The 21,244-nt window shown below is 41.2% G+C and overlaps 1 protein-coding gene across 2 annotated transcripts in view; it reads left to right on the top strand.

The window, feature by feature from the left end:
- The window catches only part of WDR91 (WD repeat domain 91), a 187,786-nt gene that overhangs the window by 107,617 nt on the left and 58,925 nt on the right, over window positions 1–21,244 (top strand). Inside the window, exons 6-9 of one of the 2 annotated variants that reach the window (XM_086952994.1) lie at window positions 821–936; window positions 1,702–1,879; window positions 2,151–2,309; window positions 13,106–13,189. In XM_086952994.1, coding sequence (XP_086809120.1) covers window positions 821–936; window positions 1,702–1,879; window positions 2,151–2,309; window positions 13,106–13,189 — 537 coding nt within the window. The remainder of the gene's footprint in view (window positions 1–820; window positions 937–1,701; window positions 1,880–2,150; window positions 2,310–13,105; window positions 13,190–21,244) is intronic. The other variant, XM_086952995.1, reaches the window with a different exon arrangement.

The raw sequence follows: 21,244 nt of genomic DNA, 5'->3' as shown, positions 1-21,244 counted from the left end.
CAGGGACAAATTTGAAAGCCATAACATCACAGTGGTGCTAAAGGCAAGACATAGAAAGCTGTGGGGAGGGAAAATATTTACGTTATACCTGGTAAGCCAATCATTACGTTTGGCTGTCAAGCTAATATATGTTTCTCATCATAATGATTTTTGCAACAGTTCCTCATCCAAAATGTACTTTTAATACCTTAGAAAATTGTTCCGGCAATGTATTACCAAGAAAGGATTTACATCTGGGACCTAATTTAATGTTTTAAAAAAAACTATGTGTACATATAACAAATTGGGGGAAACCTTTTCCCGATTGGCCAGTTTTATTGCCTGTGCACATGTGTTAATTATGGTTCATTTTCTTTTATTGTGGTACTTTGAATGGGTTAGTAGATGTTTTTACAAAATGAGAAGAAAGCGAGTGGTGTTTGTGTAATTTGTAAGACCTGTAATATGTATAATATAAATCTCTCAAAGCACACTCCGTATAATAAACTAAAATAAAATTCGGCCCATCAGGAATACTTTGCATAATTTGATCACATACAGACAGGTTTTGGAACAGAAAACAGTTGTTTTTTTAAATTTCATCATAGTTCTGGTATGATATATGTTGGTATCAAAATCTCCCAAGGGCAATGAATGCTTGCTTTTTATCAGGAATGCCATAGGCATTCATTAAATGTTTTTTTTAATGTACTATTGTATTTTATTATTTTAGTGCAGATACAAAAAAAATAAATCAATCACACAAAAATAGACCAAAAGAAAAAGTTGTTGAATATATACTGAGTTGCTGAAAACGTTTTTTTTATTTTACCTTTTGCAGCTCTTTTCATTGCAGGCAGAGGCCTGCCGGCTCAAAAAAGAGGAGGAAGAGGAGCCCATGCACCACAAGCTACCTGCGTATATCTCCAATATGGACCGCCTGGTGGACTCAGAACTGTGAGTGGCTGGAAACAGGAGAACTCTGACCGCAGACATCAGGCGGGATATGTGCCATGAGGCGCCCTCTTGATTTCTTTGAGGGGAACAGCCTTAGGGAGTTAAAGTAATCTCGCACGACCTCTGGGAACTGCCATATGTAGCACTGACGGGTAGCATGAATTTGCAATAATTATATCTTTGTCAATTATGATACAGTTGCCAAACATATGGTTCTTTGTCTTTGATGATAATACTTATTTTATCATGGCGTGGAATGGCCACAACGTTAGATGATCACATGACTGTTCAGATGCTAATTAACCCTATACTTACTAAGGGCTCTTACCATCAGCACATCATTCCTAATGGTTCTGAGGGTACCATTGTGCAAGCAAGTTAGTCTTGCACTAGTACTACAGGCATGTCAGACATCAGCTTAATATAATTTGCTAATAATTTATTATGAGTTATGTTAAGCAACTAGGGTAATTTGCAAGACACTGCGTGTTTCTGTAGGGAATCATTTCCTGGTTCTGATTGAATATGGTTTGTCTTTCATGGCCTTATTCTATTCCCATCTAATGACGTATTGCCTATGCGTCCCCCCCACCCACACACATCTCCTAGTAGAGTAGTTTGTCACTCTGTCTTCCCAAAGTTGCATGTAGTATCTCGAACCCCCTTAAGCCCAAGAAAAGCACCATCTTCCTGTTTTTTTCCTGTCTGTGCTTCCAAGGGGTCAGGTAATATTTTAGTTTGACATGATGTTTTTCTTTTCCTTAGGGCGATGACAAGTGTCCAGAGGAATCCCTCTCTGACTCTTCAGACCCGAGGGTCTTTTTTATCTTCTTTGCTACCACAGAGCAAGAAGGCCACACCCAAGACACCTCAGGGGTCAGGGCTTTCTCCCACCATGAGTGTGGCTACTCCAGTCTTGAGGAAGGAGCCTCAGACCACCCAGGTAGTTAAAATAATATGAAGTACATTTACAGAGTTGAGGCAGACAAGACTTGCAATGAATCGCCTGCTAATGTACTTGGCACATCTATTAGATGCAGTCTGATTTTTCTCACCTCTTGAAATTAGAATCCAGTGGCATTGCATTTAGCAATAGCCAGTATAGTTTAAAGTTTCACACTTACCATTTAATATCTACTAAAAGGTCTTAAGTCCTGGAGCGAGTTGAGAGTAGTATGACAGCATTTGGATATATTGTCTTTTTTGTTTCTCAGAACACCAAAGCAAAGGAGGTGGTGATGGCACCTAGAGAGGGGAAGAGTCCTGTAATTGGAACAGTAACAACTGAAGCAGGTGTGGTTCATCCACGACAACGGCGGTTACAGGACCATGGGAAGGAAAGAAAGGAGCTATTATCTAAGACCCCTTCACAGGTAATGAGGAGAGTACTTGTGCTCCAATCACTTATCCTGTCATAGTGTTGAGTACTGCTAAAGCTTTTAAAGAATATGTATGCAGGGGAAATATTGCAGCTGCTGTGTTGGTGCTAAAAAGTGGGGTTATATGATTCAGTTATATCTATTTCAGGCACTGAATTGTGGTGCTGTGGTGCAAATGGAGGTACGTTTATGCCTTTTAGAACTCCAATGCTCATGAACCCAGGGATGTCGAATTGTTTAAAAATCTAGTTGTCCATGAGGAAACATGCTATAGAAATCTGCTGGCCCTTGCAGAGAAGTTAACTTGACCAACCTATTGCATAAATCCCAAAAATTTACCTGTTTTATGCAGTGACGACTATGGCACTGTTGGCTTTACAAAGAGAAGCTTTATGCATTTACATAGTTGCATTGTAATGGCTAATTAGTATTACATGTTAACATGTACATTTTGTATAAGGTATTGGCAAATAACCTGCAGTAACAAACATTTCATACTCAAGCAAGTATCTAAAAAAAAATCCTTGATCCACCTCTACATCAGAGATGGACGTGCATGTCATTCTTGAATGTATCTCAAGTTGAACTCTATTTTATTTGTCACAGTGAAGGATGGCTTCTAACTCATCAGGGAAAGGCCGTAGTGACGACTCATTTTTACGCAGAATATGGCTCCACAGATTTAATTCCAACTTACCTGTTCCCATCTCAAAGGTTGTTCATGATTCTCATTTGGATGACTGTAACATTGCAACACATAATGGCAATATATACATCTCGTTGCTATACAGCGGCACAGGTCAACGGTTGGGCAAGTGGCGTCTTACCAGCAGTCCCAAAAGAAGTCTACAATGATACTTGAGTGATGAGTCGGTAGGATCATCTACAGACCTAAGGCCTAATTTTGTTACTGAGGCACACAAAGTGCTTCAGGACCTTCCCAAAGGAGAGTGCTCAATGAGAGTCTGGGATGGATGGGGTAGATTCCAGAGCCGTTTGCCTTGCTTGTGCTAGTTTGGCAAATCCGAAGCAGGTTGTGCATCAGTGGTTGCATCCAAAATGGCTAAACTCATGGTAGTAGCTGCTATTGAGGCCAAGTAAGTGAAACTCCTTCTCTTATGAATCTTGTTGGTCTCAGCAAGCTTTTGATGTTCTATAGTACAAACTACAAGGAAATCTGTGAAAAAGCCTTGGTATGCTTATGTTATACTGCTGAATGAAGTATGCGTTACCTCCATGAACATAATATCTGAAAAGATGCTAGGGCCTTCGAAACAGTTGTGATTGCAGCTATGAGGTTTCACTGCTAATAGTTTTCAAAATGCCGTGGCAGAATTTGACTTCAGCAGCAAATCTAACACAGTGATTCCACCTGAGGGAGAGAACTGTAGTTAGTTTACATGGACAATTCAACCCCATTTTTGTTGGTTGCCTGCATGAGTCATCAGCATTTACCACATTAGTCATTCTCCAGTGAGAACTGTGTGGCCTGTGAAAAAATTCACATGAAATAAAATGAAATGAAATGTAGATTTGTAACCTTTGTAACCTTTGTGAAAAGAAATGAATCTCCCAAACTACCATTTCTTGAATCAGGCACGTTATAGTGTAGACAGGACCCCAGGAATGCACTCAGAAGGCGACGGGCAGGAGAAATCTCCAACCAATAAGAGTACAAATGGCCTGATGAAAAAAAAAAGCCACAAGCAGGATCTTTACTATGCTAGAAACATTCCTCTGCTGGAGAGTGATTTAGGCGAAAGCTGAGGCATGTTATGGACCTGGGTGCAAGGTTGGCATTGCAGAAACCAAACATGCAAAGGGACTTGTAAGTCAGTTTTACATTGAACTGTGCATAGATGATGTGCCTTTTTTGTCCCGAAACTACATCTCATGACTCAGTAGATGACGTTACTTGGAGGAAAGTGTGATACCTTACGGTACAGAGGAATACACCATGGGCAGCAATAAGAAAAAGTGACGGGGTGAGTGCTAGGTAGATAACATGAGGAGAAGTAGAGCTGAGGCTGAGTAGAAATGCTAGGGAATTTACAAGAAGAGAAAAGACCTGGGAAAGTAGCTGGGATGGAGGGGACACTAACACACACCCGCACCCACACCCACTCCCACACCAACGGTAATGGCGTCGCAATGGAAGCCACTGATTGCTTTGTGGTTACATGTGGGCTAGAGATGGGCAGGTGGCCAGAGAAGAGATAGGAATGATTAAGAGCTTAGCAATGGAATTGGACAATAATAGGGAGAGAGGGGGAGGCTAGACAGGGAACTAAAAGAAAAGCAGTTGGCTTTAGACAGGGAAAAAAAAGAGACAGAAGTTGGACCTGGAGGGATGGTGGCGAGGATTGATTGATTGATTGAGTGAAAGAGAATGGAAAAGGTCACGCGTGGCTGGAAATGGTTCAGGAGATTGCTATGAATCAGGAGAAGATATGCTGGATATTAGATGTAGCCAGGCGTGTAGGGTGTGTTGTGCAGGGCATGGGTCAGTTCTGGTCCCTTTGTGGTTTCTGACCAGAGCAGATGGTCGCTCTAAAGCATTCTGTATAAATGCATTCATTTTGTTCCCTGGTTGGTGTCTTACTCAGTTCTTCTACTGATAGCACTCAATGTTCATTATTCCTGGTTTAGTTGCTTCTACCAGGACCTTTTGCTTGCATTTACCTGCTTTGCATGCAGTATGTTTTGAACAGAGGAATAGCTTCAGTCCTACCTGCTTGGGGGATAAAGCTGGCACTCTGTTTTCCTTTTTATATGTCCACACCATTTTGAGATATAGGTGTTCTAGAACATTAAAAGCAGTGGGACAAGAAACCAAATCAAAGTCAAAACACTAAGAGACACAAGGAAGTGTTTACAGTCTGAATGCAAAGCATGTTTAAGCTTTGCTGATATCTAGGACTCATTAATATGTGTACAGAAAGCCAAATGAAGAATAGAACACCTTCAGACTCATCACACTTAAGTTCTCCAGAACCATTTTATTTTGTCAAAAGTGTTTTTATTGGCATTTTTAGAATAGAACATGCGACAATCCCGCACAACTTCCCACGCAGGGGGCAGAATCAAGATCAAGAGCAGTACAGGGCCCAGTCTCCCAAAATGTTGCCGTGGTACCAGGTCCTTGTCAGGTGTCAGAACCAATTTTAATAGGCATTTGTTATACTGACACAGCGCGGTTCCCAAACAACCCTCAAAACTCATCTCACTTAACCCAGGAGCTAACTTATTTACTCATCGGTGGGGCCCATAACACTGCGACATTCACACATCACACAGCTCCTGAGATCAGTGAAATACAGAGGGCGAGCTGCTGGATAGCGGGGTACCTCATTAATCTAGATTCTGAATTCTATACATTATATACATATATGTACATATCACTTTCCCTCAACAGACGTAAGGAAATAACATCAAGGTACTCCGCTGTTTGGTCGATGGACCAGCTAGTAGAAGTTAGTTGATGGCGATTAAGACCAGCTCAATACAATAGTCCCATTACTTTATTATTTAATTGTCATGACTTTTATATGTTAAATAAACACAAACTCAGATTATATTTTATAGAATCTTTTATCTAAATTCAAATAGAGAAGAAAATAACCTTTCAAGCACCAATTTTAGCATGAATTAATACAGTCAAGAAAATTTCCAAAATTAGAAAGCATATTACCACGTTGCCATAGGCGATGACAAAACTGCAGTGAAAAGGTTCCCAAGCTTACTGTCTTTCTAACCTTCCCAATGTCTACCTCCCAACAGGACTCCACATTCGATCGTTTGCCCCATCAAAATTTAAAGTCCAAAAATAATTTAAAGTCTTGTTGCACCAAAAATTGTTCAAACAGACAGCATGTCATGGTGCACAATAAAATCCACAGAACCAACTTTTCCCCTCTTTCACACAAGCTCTTGTATACCCTTTTTCCTAACTATCTAACTCAAAATTTAAACTTTTAGGGTACACACTCCTTTCTCATTGGCCCATTAGAGGGGTGGTGATGGTCACCTCATGTTTTCCTTGATCAAACTAGTTCTAGTTTTGCTATGTCATTCTCAATTATTTTCTCATGGAGAAATTGCCGACTTGGCAATTGTCATTCCGTCCTTGTATCTTTTGTACATCCTAAGGTTACATAACGCTTGTTTCCCAGGCTTCCAAATGCAAGCATCCTTTGGCACGTTTCTTGCTCTTAGGCCAGGCTGACCTTGACATCTTTTGCTCCGAGCATAGGCCATTCATTAAATACTCTAACAAAAACAGGGGGAACCCAATCAACCACTAGGCATCTGGGTGAATATACATTAAGCAAAATACAAGTGATGCCAATGGTGTTCAATTTGAACGTAATTATTTAATACTAGCATGTCTCTGGCATGCGTAGGGGCCATCTCTCCCGAAGTCTCACTTAAACTGCCATTTTCGAACTAGGCCGCATGGGCCACAATGGGAACTAATATGAAAACAAACACAACAGACGTTAGATATAGAATTTTAGCCCTTTCAGTTACCTCCCACCATTCTAATTTTCCCTGTTAGAGGTTACCTAGCAAAAGCGTACACATATGCGTCATTTACTTACCAATTTAATTGTTTTTTCCACGCAAACTTTTAACATAAGCACAAATAGACACTTTTATCCGAATAATTTAAAAATACATCAGCTCTATATTAGTATGACTCTTTGATTAATTAGTAAATTAGTTTTTTGCAAATCAGAAAATTAGTTTTCCCGCGTGTAATTTTATTCTATGTGTACTTGGTTGATTTATTCTCATGCTCCACACATTTAATGAATGTTACTGTTATGAGAGACTGACTTTACAAGGGGTACACAAAAATATTTGTCTCTCCCCTGCTCCATCAATACCCTATGCATTAAAACATTGTCATGGCTTTTTGCAGTTCTCTATTTGAGGTAAATGTTCCAGATATTGGCCTGGTGTTAACACTCAATGCATCATCCTTGTGAATATGTTGGCTGTTTTAAAAAAAAGAAGCAGCTGTTAATTAAGGGCACCATACTTCGGACAGAGCTCCACTTACCACAATGTATAATATAGGGTAAATATTCTATTTTCCTGACTGACTCTCACGCTTGCTTCAGCCAATCAAAAATAGTGACTGTAATCATGGGCTTTCGACATATCATATGCATCACACATTTCACAAATTGATGACATCGGCTCCTGATTACTTGATTTGCTGTGAACATGAGGGTGTAGCACTTATGTCCTTAGTTTAACGTAATTTCATGTTTAGGTGTCCTTCAGTCAAAATAGACATTAAAACTGCTTGTCTTGGAAATAAATCTAGATGTATCGGACGGTACAAAATTCCCATTCCTAGAACCTCACAACAATGGTAGATGAATAACACATAGATGTGTACTGTGCTTTCTGCCCTTGGAATTGTAACCTTAAACAGATTGCACTTAAGGAGAAAGTGCTCATTATAGGTTAGATAGCTATTTGTACCACACTGAGGTGCATCCTTTTAGTTTGCAGCTATAATAGACTCGAGGCTGCTACATGGTTTTCTACCACAATAGGTGAGATGACATTTTGTTAAAACTCTACGCTAGCAATGAGCCACTTATTTTGCTTTTCTGGACAATCAGGTGGCAGCCAAATATATCATTATTGTAGAGTCAACCCTGACTGATTTAATTTGTGCATTAGGTATGATAAACAGATCCCATCCTTAATGCTATTTGTGAAATGGTTGGAGCTCAGCAAAAATAAAAAATCCAGCTTAAGGAATTTCACCTTAATGTGGAACTGCATTTTTAGTACCTTTGTGGGACTGCTGTTGCCTAAGACCGCATCATTGGCACCTCTGGGACTGGTAATTCTACTTCACTCTTCTGTATTGCTGACATAGACCTTGCTAACTTTAACAGGTCATGAACTCAGGAGCAGAGAGCAACCAACACTGAGATTTAAAGCATCTTGTTTGGATCCGCAAAACGAAAATGTAGATGTCAAGCTTTGCTTTCTGATATCACAAAAGATTGTTTGCTGTTTACTGAATGCAGAGTATTTTTTCGGAAAAACGTGTAATCTTTTGTTGGCTGTCATTTATTTATTGACTGGGATTCTAGCCATTGCTGTTCCTATTTCTCAAAACCAGTCTATGGCAGTGCTACCTTCCCAGCCAAACGCATATAACTTATGGAATGGAGTGAAGACTTGAGCATGATGAGGAAGATAAAGCTTGGTTTAGGTGACCTACCAAAATTCTTTGGGATGGGGTTTGTCCAGACACAGCTTTCATATTTGTTTTGCACAGAACCAGTGGTTGCAATAACCCTGGCTGTAGCGGTTTGTGTCCTATTGATCTTCTCTTCTGATAAAAGGTGATACTCTTTATCGATACGTGTGACTCTTTGTGGCTTGCCTTCAGATAGTGCAATGGCTGATACTTGTGTAAGATCTGAAATGTAGATGAAAAGCTAGCGGGTTGTTCAAGAAAGAAAGAGGTTTATGTGGTGCTTTTTCTTGAAAATTAGCAGCTTACCCTGGTGGAAACTATTAAGTGGAAAATGGTGGAGGAGGGATGATGGATATATACCTCTCTTCTTTGCCTTCCCCAGAATACATAGACTGTTTCTCCTTGGAGTTGAGGCCAATGAGTTTTTGCTCGTCTTAAACTCTGTTTTTGGGATTAGAGTGTATAGTTTTTAGAAGTCTGAAGAGGACCTATGTGTGTATCAAGAGTACCCTTTTCAAGAGTTGGAGTCAACCGTTCTTCTCTTGTTTTTCATCTAACAGTCCATTTGGCGGGTTAGAACTTTAGGAGTTGATTCTATATCAGTATAGGCCTTGCCTTGGTTTGTTTTTAAAAGTTGTATTGTAAATATGTCCCAAATACTTCTTTAGAGTCCTCTGGCACAGATATGGCTCAATCAACTTGCCAACTCAAGCAGGAAAGAAAGGATGTGACCCAAGCACCTCCCCCCATCTGGAGATAATGCTTATTGGATAATGATCATTCCTGTTATAGATGCCAGGATTATATTTATTAGTTGATGAGCTCTGGAACTCTTTTCCACCAAAAACTAGAGTACACAAGAAATCCACACTATATATTTTAAAAGGCTTTATTAAATATTGAAGCCCGGTTGTACTGCAGGTTAAATGAACAAGCGTTATTACAGAAATAAAATAATGGTAAAAAGCAAAAATGCAAGAAATACAAGAAAAATGGCAGCATATCAGATGATGACGGTTAAATCATTGATCGAATAAATCTGCATCAGGATCTGCCTCTGCTATCCCCTAGCTAATGAGTAAATTAGAATTAGACGCGGCAGTAAATGAATATCCTAATGGCATAAACAATGTTTTTCAGTTTGCAGCTTGCTTCCGGCAGCATGGTTGCATGTTTTGTTGCGCTTTAACTCAGATTAACAGCTTGCACCAGCCTGTGGCAGCGCTTGGTTTTCAAGCAGTTGCCTACACCTTCAGTTCTCAGTCACGAGTCTGAATATTCTCCCGCCACTATAATACCCAAGCATCCAACTTGTATACAATCTCTCAAAATTATTATAAGATCAACCGGCCTTGTCGTCTGTGATGTATGGTGTTAAACACAGATGCATAATTTCTCTTACATGTTTACCTAAATATTTTGTGCTTTTATAAATCAAGCTATTAAATACATAGCTTATGAGCAATAGATGCACAATCAACCTATGTCAAAAGCATCAGTTCATATAATAAATACAAAAAATGAAATAATGCATTTATAATGAATGAATGAACGCACGCAATGGGGTTTATTAAGAAGGAAAAACGGAATGCCCATGTCAGGTTTTCATGTAGGCTGGGGCTCACTTCCTCACTCGGTTAGCGAAGGGCTGTGAATAATGTAGAAGTCTCCGTCGTTGTCTAGATTAAGACAAAACCTGCACAAGAAGTAATTTTACTTTATTGGAATTAGTCTCTCGTTGGGTGTCATCCTGCGTTAAAAGTGCTTCTATGAAGTGACTTTCTTGTGTCCTGCAACAATGACTGGCTTTGGATGCTCAGTTTACTCCTAACTTTGTTAATTTCTTGCTCCTCTCACTTAAGTTTTTTTTCTTTGTGTGTGTTTTTTTTGCTTGGTTGTTCATCTACACTTAACTAAGTTTTACTAGTATTTTCATGGATGCATAGCCATTGTTTGGGTCCAGAGCTATTAATGCATAGGCATGGATATCTCGGAAAGTTTCTTTCCGAATGTGCGCTGTCGCCAGCTTATATTTTGTGCCTGCTTTGACATGTCTAAGGTTTAAGCTTCGCTAAGATTACTAAAGTTTTTGCTGGAAGGTTTTGATGTTGTTGCTTGTCACTTTGAGACTTGCCTTTTTGCAAAGTGGTGCAATCCTCCTGCTCCCACTTTGTCCTTTTCTATCACCTGTACTACCTTTTAAATCCAATACTCAGTGAACTGTGTACTCTTTCTTAATAGGTACATTTCCAGACCTTCTCCAGTATTTTCCCTTAAATATTTTTGATGCTGTTTTTTCTGTTTCTGAATTATGGTTTTGATTTGTTTTGAATTACTTGAAGTGTTCTGCAATAATTATCTATTGTAATGGACAATGTATTTAAAGTATTTATTGTCTCTGCTACCAGGACAGTGATGCCTGCGTATAGCAGATGTAAAACTCTTTCACCTTTCCATCTGTGGTGTGTATAAAGGACTTCAAATAGCATTTCTTCATACTTTGGTTTGAGCTTTCCTTTCTGACCACAATACATCCATGTTGAAGTCACTGTTCTTTTTTGTAGAACTCTGTACTTAAAGCTAACAGATGGGCATTCACGTTAATTTTTACCACATACATTTTTTATGGATTTGGCTAAATGCTGCAACACAGTCCAAAGTACCTACATATAGGTTACCATCACTCGTAACGGTGTACCTCATGAATATGTGGGTCATGATACAGACCCAGATACCACTGCCTGCGGGATTTGTAATTTTTCCTTCTTTACTTTCTGAAAGAATGTCCTCCTCCTTTTCTTGAGTGTTCTGTATTTTGAAAGTTTTATACTTAATCTAGGTTATTTTCTGTCGTATATCTTTCTTTATATGTATTTGATCAGCCCTCATCAAAAACATTGTGCTTAATTCTAAATGTGGCTTTGTTAGTTGGTCATCTGCTAAATTATAGGTTTTCTTGCCTGTGTGGTTCTCGCTTCTTTATGGTGTAACTTTCTTTGAACCAAGACTAATACACTTTATTCTGGGGGCTGCTTTGTGTGCATCCCATTTCTTGTGCATGGAGGTTTCTATATTTTTAATACTAATACTATTTATTTAAATCAACCCAGACATCATCCTGTAGGACAGGTTTCAGTATCATTTCTAGGCCCAGTTCCTCTTTCCGCATCCCGTAAACTGCTTTGGAACTAACAAAATCTGCTTCATTCTATCATCTACATAGAAATCTGTGGCTCCCTTGACATATTCTAACGGTGATTGAATATCTCCAGAAGGGCCAGCTTTGTAGTGGGCTAGAGTATTAAGGGTATAGGAAAATGCTGTTTGTCTACCTCACCTCATTTGGGGTCTTTAGGTTCGCAGTCACCTTAACTCAGTTTCCACTTCTGCCTCCTCTATCCCCATGTTAAGTTTCAATCTTTCCCTCACATCACTAGCCGGTGAGTGAGTACCTGAGATTCTTCTCTCCTCTATCTTTATTAACAACATAGTCAACTTCTGCAACTTTTAAGCATCTCATGCCAGATAGTGAAAAAGAGAACGTGCCATGCCCACACGGACCTCCAACATGGGGAGGCATAAACAGAGGCTCAACAGCCTCCAGGCACACAGTGTAGAAATCCTACCCAGAGGTATTTGAAGAAAATTCATGGGAGGCTTCAGCCTGCAGGAAGAACTGCAAGCCAAACCTCTCTACCTGCTATCTTCTGTTTCTGTTTGCTAGTGTCTGAGTGCGTAAGTGGGGAAACATCCTAAACCACGATGTTTGAGCAACGACTCACCTGAACACCGTGGAAAGAACAACGAAGACTGCTCCACATCGTAGGAAGGAACCACGACGGCCGGAACCACGACTTGACGCCCCCATCACTTGTCAACGATGTCTTCCGCCTACCATCCCCTTACGCTCACTACGATTGGGCTTTGTTAGAGTGATACGTCACTCATCTCTGTCCAATCACAATCAATTGTCTAACGCAATAGGTTTAGAAAAAAAAGTTAACATTGGCATTGTTTAGAATGCACCCTGGTTGGCGTAATCGGTTGTACGACCTTGGAAAAGCAAACATGAAATTCAAAGGTTGGTCATATCTTTAAATGAATGTTATTTTAAAAACATATAATTATATTTTGGAGTATTCTTTAAAAAATGAGTTGTTTAACATTTGTATTTAAATTAACATATAAACACTTTCACTTCAAGCAAAACGTTATTAAGGGAGTTTTGGGGTGTGTGGGGGGTTTCCCCCCTACAAATAATGTATAAATAAAGGATTTTCGTTGTACAGAAAGTCGTTATAAAAAAAGTAGTTGTAATTAAAAGATCGTTGTTTAAACTTTCGTGGTTAAGGAGGTCGTGTTTCAGGCAGTCGTGGTTCAGGCAGTAGTGGTTAAGTCATACAGCCGCGTAAGTGACGTAGTGTCGTGGTAGCCAGTGAAGAGTCAGGACAGATTCACCAAGAGTTTGATCCTGACTTTGTTTGTTATCTTAATATTAACATTTCGCTACCCACTCTGTGGCTGGATAGTCAAATGATTTCTTGATAATTTTTCTCAGACCTCAAGTGACTGCCAAGCTGGCCGCGAAATTTCAGCGCCTACTGTGGCAGAGCGCCATCTTGCTGGAGCCAGCTGGATTCAGGTTAGTAGAGAGTTGTCTGTCTTTTAGTGCTTTCATTTGCTTGAATGTTTTGGGTGAATGTAATAGTCAACTTTACTTCATGCATAATAAAGCAGATAGAGGAAATGGGCATGGGTGAATCATACTGAAATTGGAACTAACAGGAGGAAAGTTAGTGGTATCTGTTAGACAAACCTTTATTCGGACCATGACAATGTCAATCTCCAGCCTCGGTGAACCTCTCATTAGACCAGGCATGAAATGCTAAGCTACGGAATCAAGACTGGACAGGACAATCTCCATTCTGGCATTTCCCATTAGGCTGCAGGCAGCTTTCAGGGTTGAATGGCCTGCCATGATCAAATCTTTAAAGCCCCAAACTCTGGTAACCGCCTCCTGCTATGCTGTGTGGCGCTGGTTTAACAATGTTACCACTGCTGATTTTGGTTCTGTGTCTAGAATCTGTTCTCCCTTCTATCTGTGTTCATCCATTCCTAGAGTATTTTGTTCTTATTAAGCAGCAGAGGCCATGTTTTTAAATTCCAGTATTGCTCTGGACAAAGAGTGCAGATAGAAGATTGGGACGAAATGCACCACCAGTATGTTCACATTAAGAGCATCAAATGCTCCAACATTTTGGGGCACTGTAAAAGATAAAGTGCGAAGAGCAATTGTCAGCTCTTAGCTCATCGGACACACTTCAAGAATGGATGTCATTCTGGTATTTTTCTATTGTTTTTTCTCTTTTGCCGTTATGTTTTCAATGCCTAACACATCATACGCCTAGCCAAGGCCTATGTCGGGTCTTTTCTTGTGTACGATTTTTGCATTGCCTATGTATATTCCGTATTTCACTCTCGTACTGATGTTACCTCATTCCCTTAATTTGTAAAGCGCTCTGATATCCTCCTGGATTAAGTTTCCGCTATATAAAACTTTATAAATAAATAAAATATTTGCCACAACTTTTGTGGGAGCTCATTGTATTTAGTTTTACTGACAGACTTTTCTTAGAGGAATTTAAAAAATAGAGTGGTCTCTAGATTGATGAAATTACTTACCCATAATTCTCTTATTACTTAAGGTAGCAAATAATTATATATCTTCCATTTATGGTACATTGCTAGAGGCCCTCAATGGATGTGGATAGTGAAATTCATGAGGCTATCAAGAATATAGATATTCGGCAAACAAATGGGGTATGGTTTTCTTTTGTAAAGTCATGGTCGATGCCCTGGGTTCCACTCAAATCAAAGCCTCATTGATCTCAGTCTCTAGCAAAACCCTAGCTGCACATTAAGTATTTTACCTAACACTCAATGCTGTATGTATCCTCCTCAAAATTCTCTCAATCGTAAACCTCGTCTGTGTCCTTTACTCCGCATTACACACTTGTGGGATTTGTACTGTATTTTCTCATTTAATGAAAGATCAAATGGGCACCCCAAACTCTGTCCTTATACCACAGTTTTCATAGTTTCAAATAATTGTAGCCTTTTCTTCAAATGTGGAGATGCGTCCTTGCTCTCCTCCCACTGGTTTAGAGTAAGGGGGACATTCTCTACTATTACAAGATGCTAGGAAGCTGGTAACCTGTGAGGAACATCAGTGATCATATAGTGAAAATTAAGGGCCTATTTCAGAGGCCTACTGTCTCAGATAGTCATCAGTTGTATGTAGACTGCTTGAGTATGTTAATAATTAGATCCACCCTTTCAGAGAAGTAATTAGCTTTGTCTATCCAGTTATGGGGTACAATTAATTCTGAGAACATAGATCGAGAACAGATTGGTATGAAGATGTTAAGGTAATTGAGCCTTGTAGATTGCCATGTTCATTAAAAGATGTAGCAACAGTGTCTCTGGGAGACATGGTGGGTGATATGATTTGTTGGGAGGTCACATCCCATGCATTGCTTTAAAGACAAGATGAGCTTAAAAAATGCCCTGCATTTGGTCAAAAGTCAGCCAACATGGTGGTGGTACAAGTAGGCGGTATTCCAGGTGAGATTGACCAAGGTATTGATCAGAATTTGGCAGCGTGGAAGAGAAGGTGTAGTCACATATTTCAGCTTTCACCTGTTGTACCCTCACTTTGGTGATAGGTGTGGTGACCTCATGCTGGCGACCATTGGGATTCCAGTGTTTCTGGTGAAGAAGTTAGCCTAGTAGGAACTAAGAATGCTAGGAAGATCATTGATGTCTTTCAGGATTTACTTATGAGGGACGGATGCTCATCCAATCTTTGATAATGATTCTGTGACAGGTGAGACCATGCCCCTATCCATTATAAGGTGCAGCCAACAAGGCAGGGTTGCCAGATTTTGCACATAGATTCTGGAATCAAAATAACAGGATAGGACGCAGGATGGTCTTTCAGTTACTTTAGTTACTGTCTCAATCACAGTTGGCTGAGGTTTATTGTAATTTGTTTATCCCAGGCTTCTACAAAGTGCTAAAAGAATTCTATCTCTGTTTTCTCATGCTGTCGTTTTAGAACTACTTGCATATATATGGGTGCGCTCTTCCTAAATCTGCATTCAGATTTGCTGATATATCTTTTATGGAGTTGCAATAGGATTTCTACCTCAGTTTCCATTAGATTATGCTACCTGAAGTCTGTGTTTTCTTGGATGGAAACTTTTCTACTGTTACTGTGGAAATTGTTTCTGAGACAGTTTATTCTTCCTCTGCTACTGCCTATTCCTGTGTCTGGATTATCCCTTTTGGGCTCAGGTCATGGCTCCAGGAATCTCTCAGCCTTAGATTCCTTAATTGAAATAACCAGTTCCTCATTCTTGATTATGGGTATTGTCTCTACTTTTGCCTCTGGATTTTCTTTTTCTTCTTATCATGCATTTTCCTTTCCCATTATCTGGAATTTACCTCTACGTCGTGTCCTGTCTGGAGGTTCTCCATGTGTAGTTAGAACTTATCTTGGCGATCAGAGTAAATTTATCCCAAAAACATTCCACTTGATCTGATTTGTTAAGGTGTTTGGGACAATGAAGATTTTCTTTTCATTCCCCAGGGCTTTCTGTATTTATTTTGTTGGTGACAGATTGGCTAGCAAAGTGATGTCTTTTCTGTACTGCTACATAATTTAGGGGTGAATTAAATGTTTTCCTAGATGTGTCCTCTCACTATCAATCTACTTTGTTTTAGTTTGCGTTGAGTCATTCATTTTGGTATTTTTTTTGTTCACTTCTTTAGATTTGCTCATTGATTAGTAATGGTCTCAACCCATGCCTGTGCCTGCACCCTTAATAGTATATTTTCCAAACTCTCCCTGTAGTTTGTATTGACAGCTTTGGGGGGCTCTCAAATCAACACATCCACCATTGAATGAGGCACATTTGGTTTCAGGGTATTTTGTTTTTTGTCAAGGGCAAGATTCGATACTTCTTTCAGGAGTGGAATTTCGTCTTCCATCCCTTCCCTCATGTCACTGTAATTTAGAGTTAAAGGAAACTAACAGATGGCAACAATTCTGTTAAATAACTTACATTTGTGTGCAGGATAAACCACACTTACTTTTTAGACTCATAAGCGGCTAGTACAATTATCCTCTGGCACCATTCTTGAAATTCCTTACTACACCTGCCAAACTGCAGGCAGTCTACAAGATTCTTGCTTAATGTACTTTCATCACTTAACACCTAATGATCCCCTGCACATGAGTTCTGATTGATAATTCAGGCCACAGATTCCTCACATTTTGAATATTCCCCAGGTATAAGACTGGATCCGTAAATGTTTCCCCTGCGCGCCCTAAGGTGCCGCCAGGCTTCTCTGCACGAACGCCATTCCACTCCAAAAAGGATATGCATGGTCTATATAGGTACCACTACCTCGCGCATTTCCATTCTTTAAATGCCACCAGCCTTGGATCTGTAGCTGCCTTAGTGTTTCTCTGAGACATTTACCTCTAAAATTCTGTGCAAGGAATTTCAGCCCAAAAACATCTGGTTTTAAACCCTGTAGGGGCTGTCGCAAACAAATATGTGTGACAGATCCCCACCAGGTATGCCTGTGGTGTCTGGGGTTGAGTCACAGTCCCAGGGTCTGCGGCGTCTGCACGCCAATGTACCAGAAAGTAATCGGGACACGCGAGGCATAGCTTTACATCCCAAGGATAAAATGACTCATTGTGGATGCTCAAATTCACAATCCACGTCCAAGGTTCTAGCGGCCAGTCTGCATCACACTCCAAGTCTTTAGGTAAATCAAAATAGAAACACAAGAAATCAAAGCAAGGTTCTGCTCACTCGCGCCACTCGTGTTTGCCTGAGCTGGCGCTGGGGTGGTGCCTTCCTTCTCAATCTCATTCCTGAAGTCAGCTGAGAGTCAATCCTGCAACTCGTGCTGAAACAACCAGAGTTTCTGGGTTCAAAATTGCACTCTGCTTCAGTAAGAAGTGTTCCGTGCAGCCATGCTCTGGCTTTTCGGATTCCTACCGACTCATCTCTTATGTGACTTCAGGCCCCAAGAGACCAAGATGCCCTCCATCTGGAGTACCGATGACCAGTTTGCCCCGAGCCTATCATGCCTCCAAATCCACTTTGCACCCAGTAAACTGTGCTGGCCCTGGGTCCTTCAACACCAATGCCAACCCCTTCGATGCCAGAGGAGGAGGAGCCGATAGTTCTCTCATATATCGAGTTGGTGAAGATCCAACCACAACTGAAGTTGCACTTGATTCTGTCGAGATTTGTGGTGCAAGTGAGGCAATCCACTCTGCATTCACTCTTTGACACAAATTATGACAACGAATATGCCTCAATCAATGCGTTTAATTAACCATAACTTGATGGCAATTGGTACTAGGGCTTACAGGCGGCTAGTGGCCAGTCTGCTCTTTTTACTCCCCTGGACCAGCCACAGTGGTATCTGCCTTCTATCCTATGGTAATGCGTAGGCCTGGCCGAAGTTCTCGACTACCATCTCCCCACCTTGCAGGTCAAGACAAATTTCCTTACCTAAATCCTGCAACCAGGACAGACATCTTTTGAACTCCTGCTTCCATTCAGTGAGGCACTAACAGACACCTTACTTGGAGCCAAGGCTAAACCTTGTTCTGGCCCCCCAGTCATTCAACACATTGCCAGGCACCATCGCCCTGCTCCAGGCGATCCTACTTTCCTCTTATAGCACCCTTCCTAGCACAAGTAATCCAAGATGGTCATGATGCGGCCAAGTACACAAATGATTGTGACTTGGAAACCACTGATTCCTTTGGCCTGGCCATTGGCACCAGTGTTGTCATTTGCCACCATGTGTGACTGCAATCAACTAGGTTCTCCGGGAAAGTCGAGTACTCCTTCATGGACATGCCCTTTGATGGGACACCCATCTTTGAGGACAATACTGATTCTGCTCTCTAGTGTTTTAGGGAGAGCAGGGCTATCGCTTGCTCTCTGGGCCTTTATGCCCCTCCTCGCTGATTGCAGCAGTTGCAATGCTCCTTTTGTGGTTTTGGCCAAGGCCTATCCAGCCACCCCATGGGTCCCAGCAGTCAAACATGTGGGCCGTACAGATAGTTTGTAAGGATTATGCCATACCATTCCTTTCTTCCCCTTTGTACCTTCCACCATCTCCCTAGCTACTGACTGAGGACCATCTCTCCTTTTTGTGTCAGGAAGTGCAAACCCTTTTGGCCAAAGGAGCTGTCGAGAGAGTGCTGGCACCAGACGTAGTGCTTGGTTATTATTCCCGCTTCTTTCTAGTGCCCCAGAAGGATGGAGGCCTTTAATCTATTCTAGATCCGCGCCCTCTCAATGCCTTCCTCCAGAAGGAGGAATTAATGATGCTCCTGTCAGCCCTGGAAACTGGATGGTGGTGTTGGACCTACAGGACGCCTATTTTCCTATTCCCATTCTGCCGGTCCATTTCTGTCCTGCCGGGTCATCCGCTTGACGTTAAAAGCCTTCCTACCCTCCATCCAAGGGAAGCTGGTATAGGTGCTCCTGGACAATACCACTGCCATGAGGTACTGCAAGAAACCGGGTGGGGTGGGATCAGACACCCTGTGCCAGGAGGCCTTGCGCCTCTGGAACTGGCTGGACCACCAAGGAATTTTTATGGTGGTGAACCGCCTGGCAGGATCATTGAATGCCGGGGCGGACGAGCTCAGCCATCATCACCTAGTGGATTACGAATGGCTGTTACACCCTCATGTGGTGCAAGGTATCCTTTGTAAATAGGCAGAATTGTAGCTTGATCTGTTTGCCACCACTGGGAATGCACAATGCCAGTACTTCGGCAGTTAGTTTTCAAGGCGTCTCTCTCTCGAAGACGCTTTCTGCCTCGAGTTATTATTATTATTATTTTTAATTTTATAAGGCGCACAGCTACCAGAAAGGTTTCCCGGCGCCGCTAGACAGAAAAAAGAAAAGGAAAACGACCCAGATTTAGCTGAAGATTGTTGGTTGAACAGCCAGGTTTTTAAATGTTCACGGACTCTGCTGAACATTGTTTAATTCCTAAGAAATTGGGGGAGCGAGTACCACAGATGAGGACCCAGGTAAGCAAAAGACCGACCTCCCATACGAGACAGTCTAACCTTAGGAACTAAAAACTTGGCCTGGGTAGAGGAACGGAGATACGTGCAGGGTTATAGGGATGGATGATGGCCCTTAGATATTGAGGGGCATTGCCAGACTTCACTTTAAACATATAGCTCAGGGTTTTGAACTTTACCCGATTCTCAACCCTGAGCCAATGAAGCTGGCGAAGAGAGCTTGAGACACGTCATTCTTGGGATCTTACAAAGCATCCTGGCCGCCGCATTCTGCACCACTTGCAGTCTGCGTATCACGTCCTTATTGGCTCCTAGGTACAGGATGTTGCCATAGTCCAGCCTAGATGTAATGAGAGCTTGGACTACAGTTCTTTGAGTAGAGCTAGGCAACATCCAGAGAATCTTTCTAAGCCATTTCAGGACAGTGAAGCAAGTAGATACCACCTTTACTGCTTGCTGCTTCAATGATAGTTGGTTATCAATGATGATCCCCAAATTGTGAACTTGAGCAGTGAGTTGGGGGCAGATTCCCATTTCAGGGGGCCGGTGCTGGGGGCCCCAGAGGTCCTTCTTCTTTCCCAAGATCAATACCTCGGTTTTGTCACAGTTAAGTTTTAGTGTATTGGCTTCCTTCCATCCAGCAATTTTCCTTAGACCTGTCTGAAGATCAGATGTCTTGGAGGTCCTATCCACCGACAATGAAAACATTATTTGAGTGTCGTCGGCATAGGAAAAAATCGACAACCCTGCTTCTTCAGCTATAGTTGCCAGAGGTTTAACATAAATATTAAACAATAAAGGACTCAAAATAGAACACTGAGGAACTCCATACGGTGACAAATGAGTTTTAGAAACTGCTTTAGAAGAGAAAACCTGGAATGTGCGGTTAGTCAAGATGTTGGTGAGCCAATTAAGGGCTGGACCAACAGCACCCATTGAACGCAGGGCTTTCAGTAACACCAAATGAGACACTGTGTCAAAGGCAGCGCCTAAGTCCAGTAATATAAGCGCCGCAGTATACCCAGCATCCAAAAGGCTACGTAGCTTCTCAGTGACCCCTTGGAGCGTAGTTTCCCTCGAAAAACCTTCCCGAAAGCCTAATTAGGATGAATGCAGGAACTTTTGAGCGGCAACACATTTGGTTAACTGAGTGTAAATAATGTTTTTCCAAAAATATTTAATATTCTGAAAGGAGGGAAATTGGACGAAAGTTGGCCAATTGCGCCGGATCAGCATTTGCTTTTTTAAAAGCGGGAGAACCATAGCATGATTCCACTACGCTGGAATCATGGATTCACGAATGGAAGCATTAAGTAGCTCCATAATGACCTTCAAGACAGATGAATCCAGCTTCTGCATTACCTTAACAAGAAGTTGGCCTCCTGGCGAACCCGATTTGAGGCTACCTAACATTTGCTTAAAAGATATAGCATCTAGAGGTGCCCAATTTTCAAGTGAGGAACCAGATTCCACAGACCTATCCTTCAGCTGTGTTAGATGGTAGTGAGAATTTGGATAGCTGACTGTGGAATATTGGTCTGTTTAACATTCAGAGCC

This window comes from Lissotriton vulgaris, chromosome 1_2 (assembly GCF_964263255.1).
Source record: "Lissotriton vulgaris chromosome 1_2, aLisVul1.2, whole genome shotgun sequence".
NCBI lineage: Eukaryota > Metazoa > Chordata > Amphibia > Caudata > Salamandridae > Lissotriton > Lissotriton vulgaris.
This window is presented reverse-complemented; position numbering and strand designations above follow the sequence as displayed.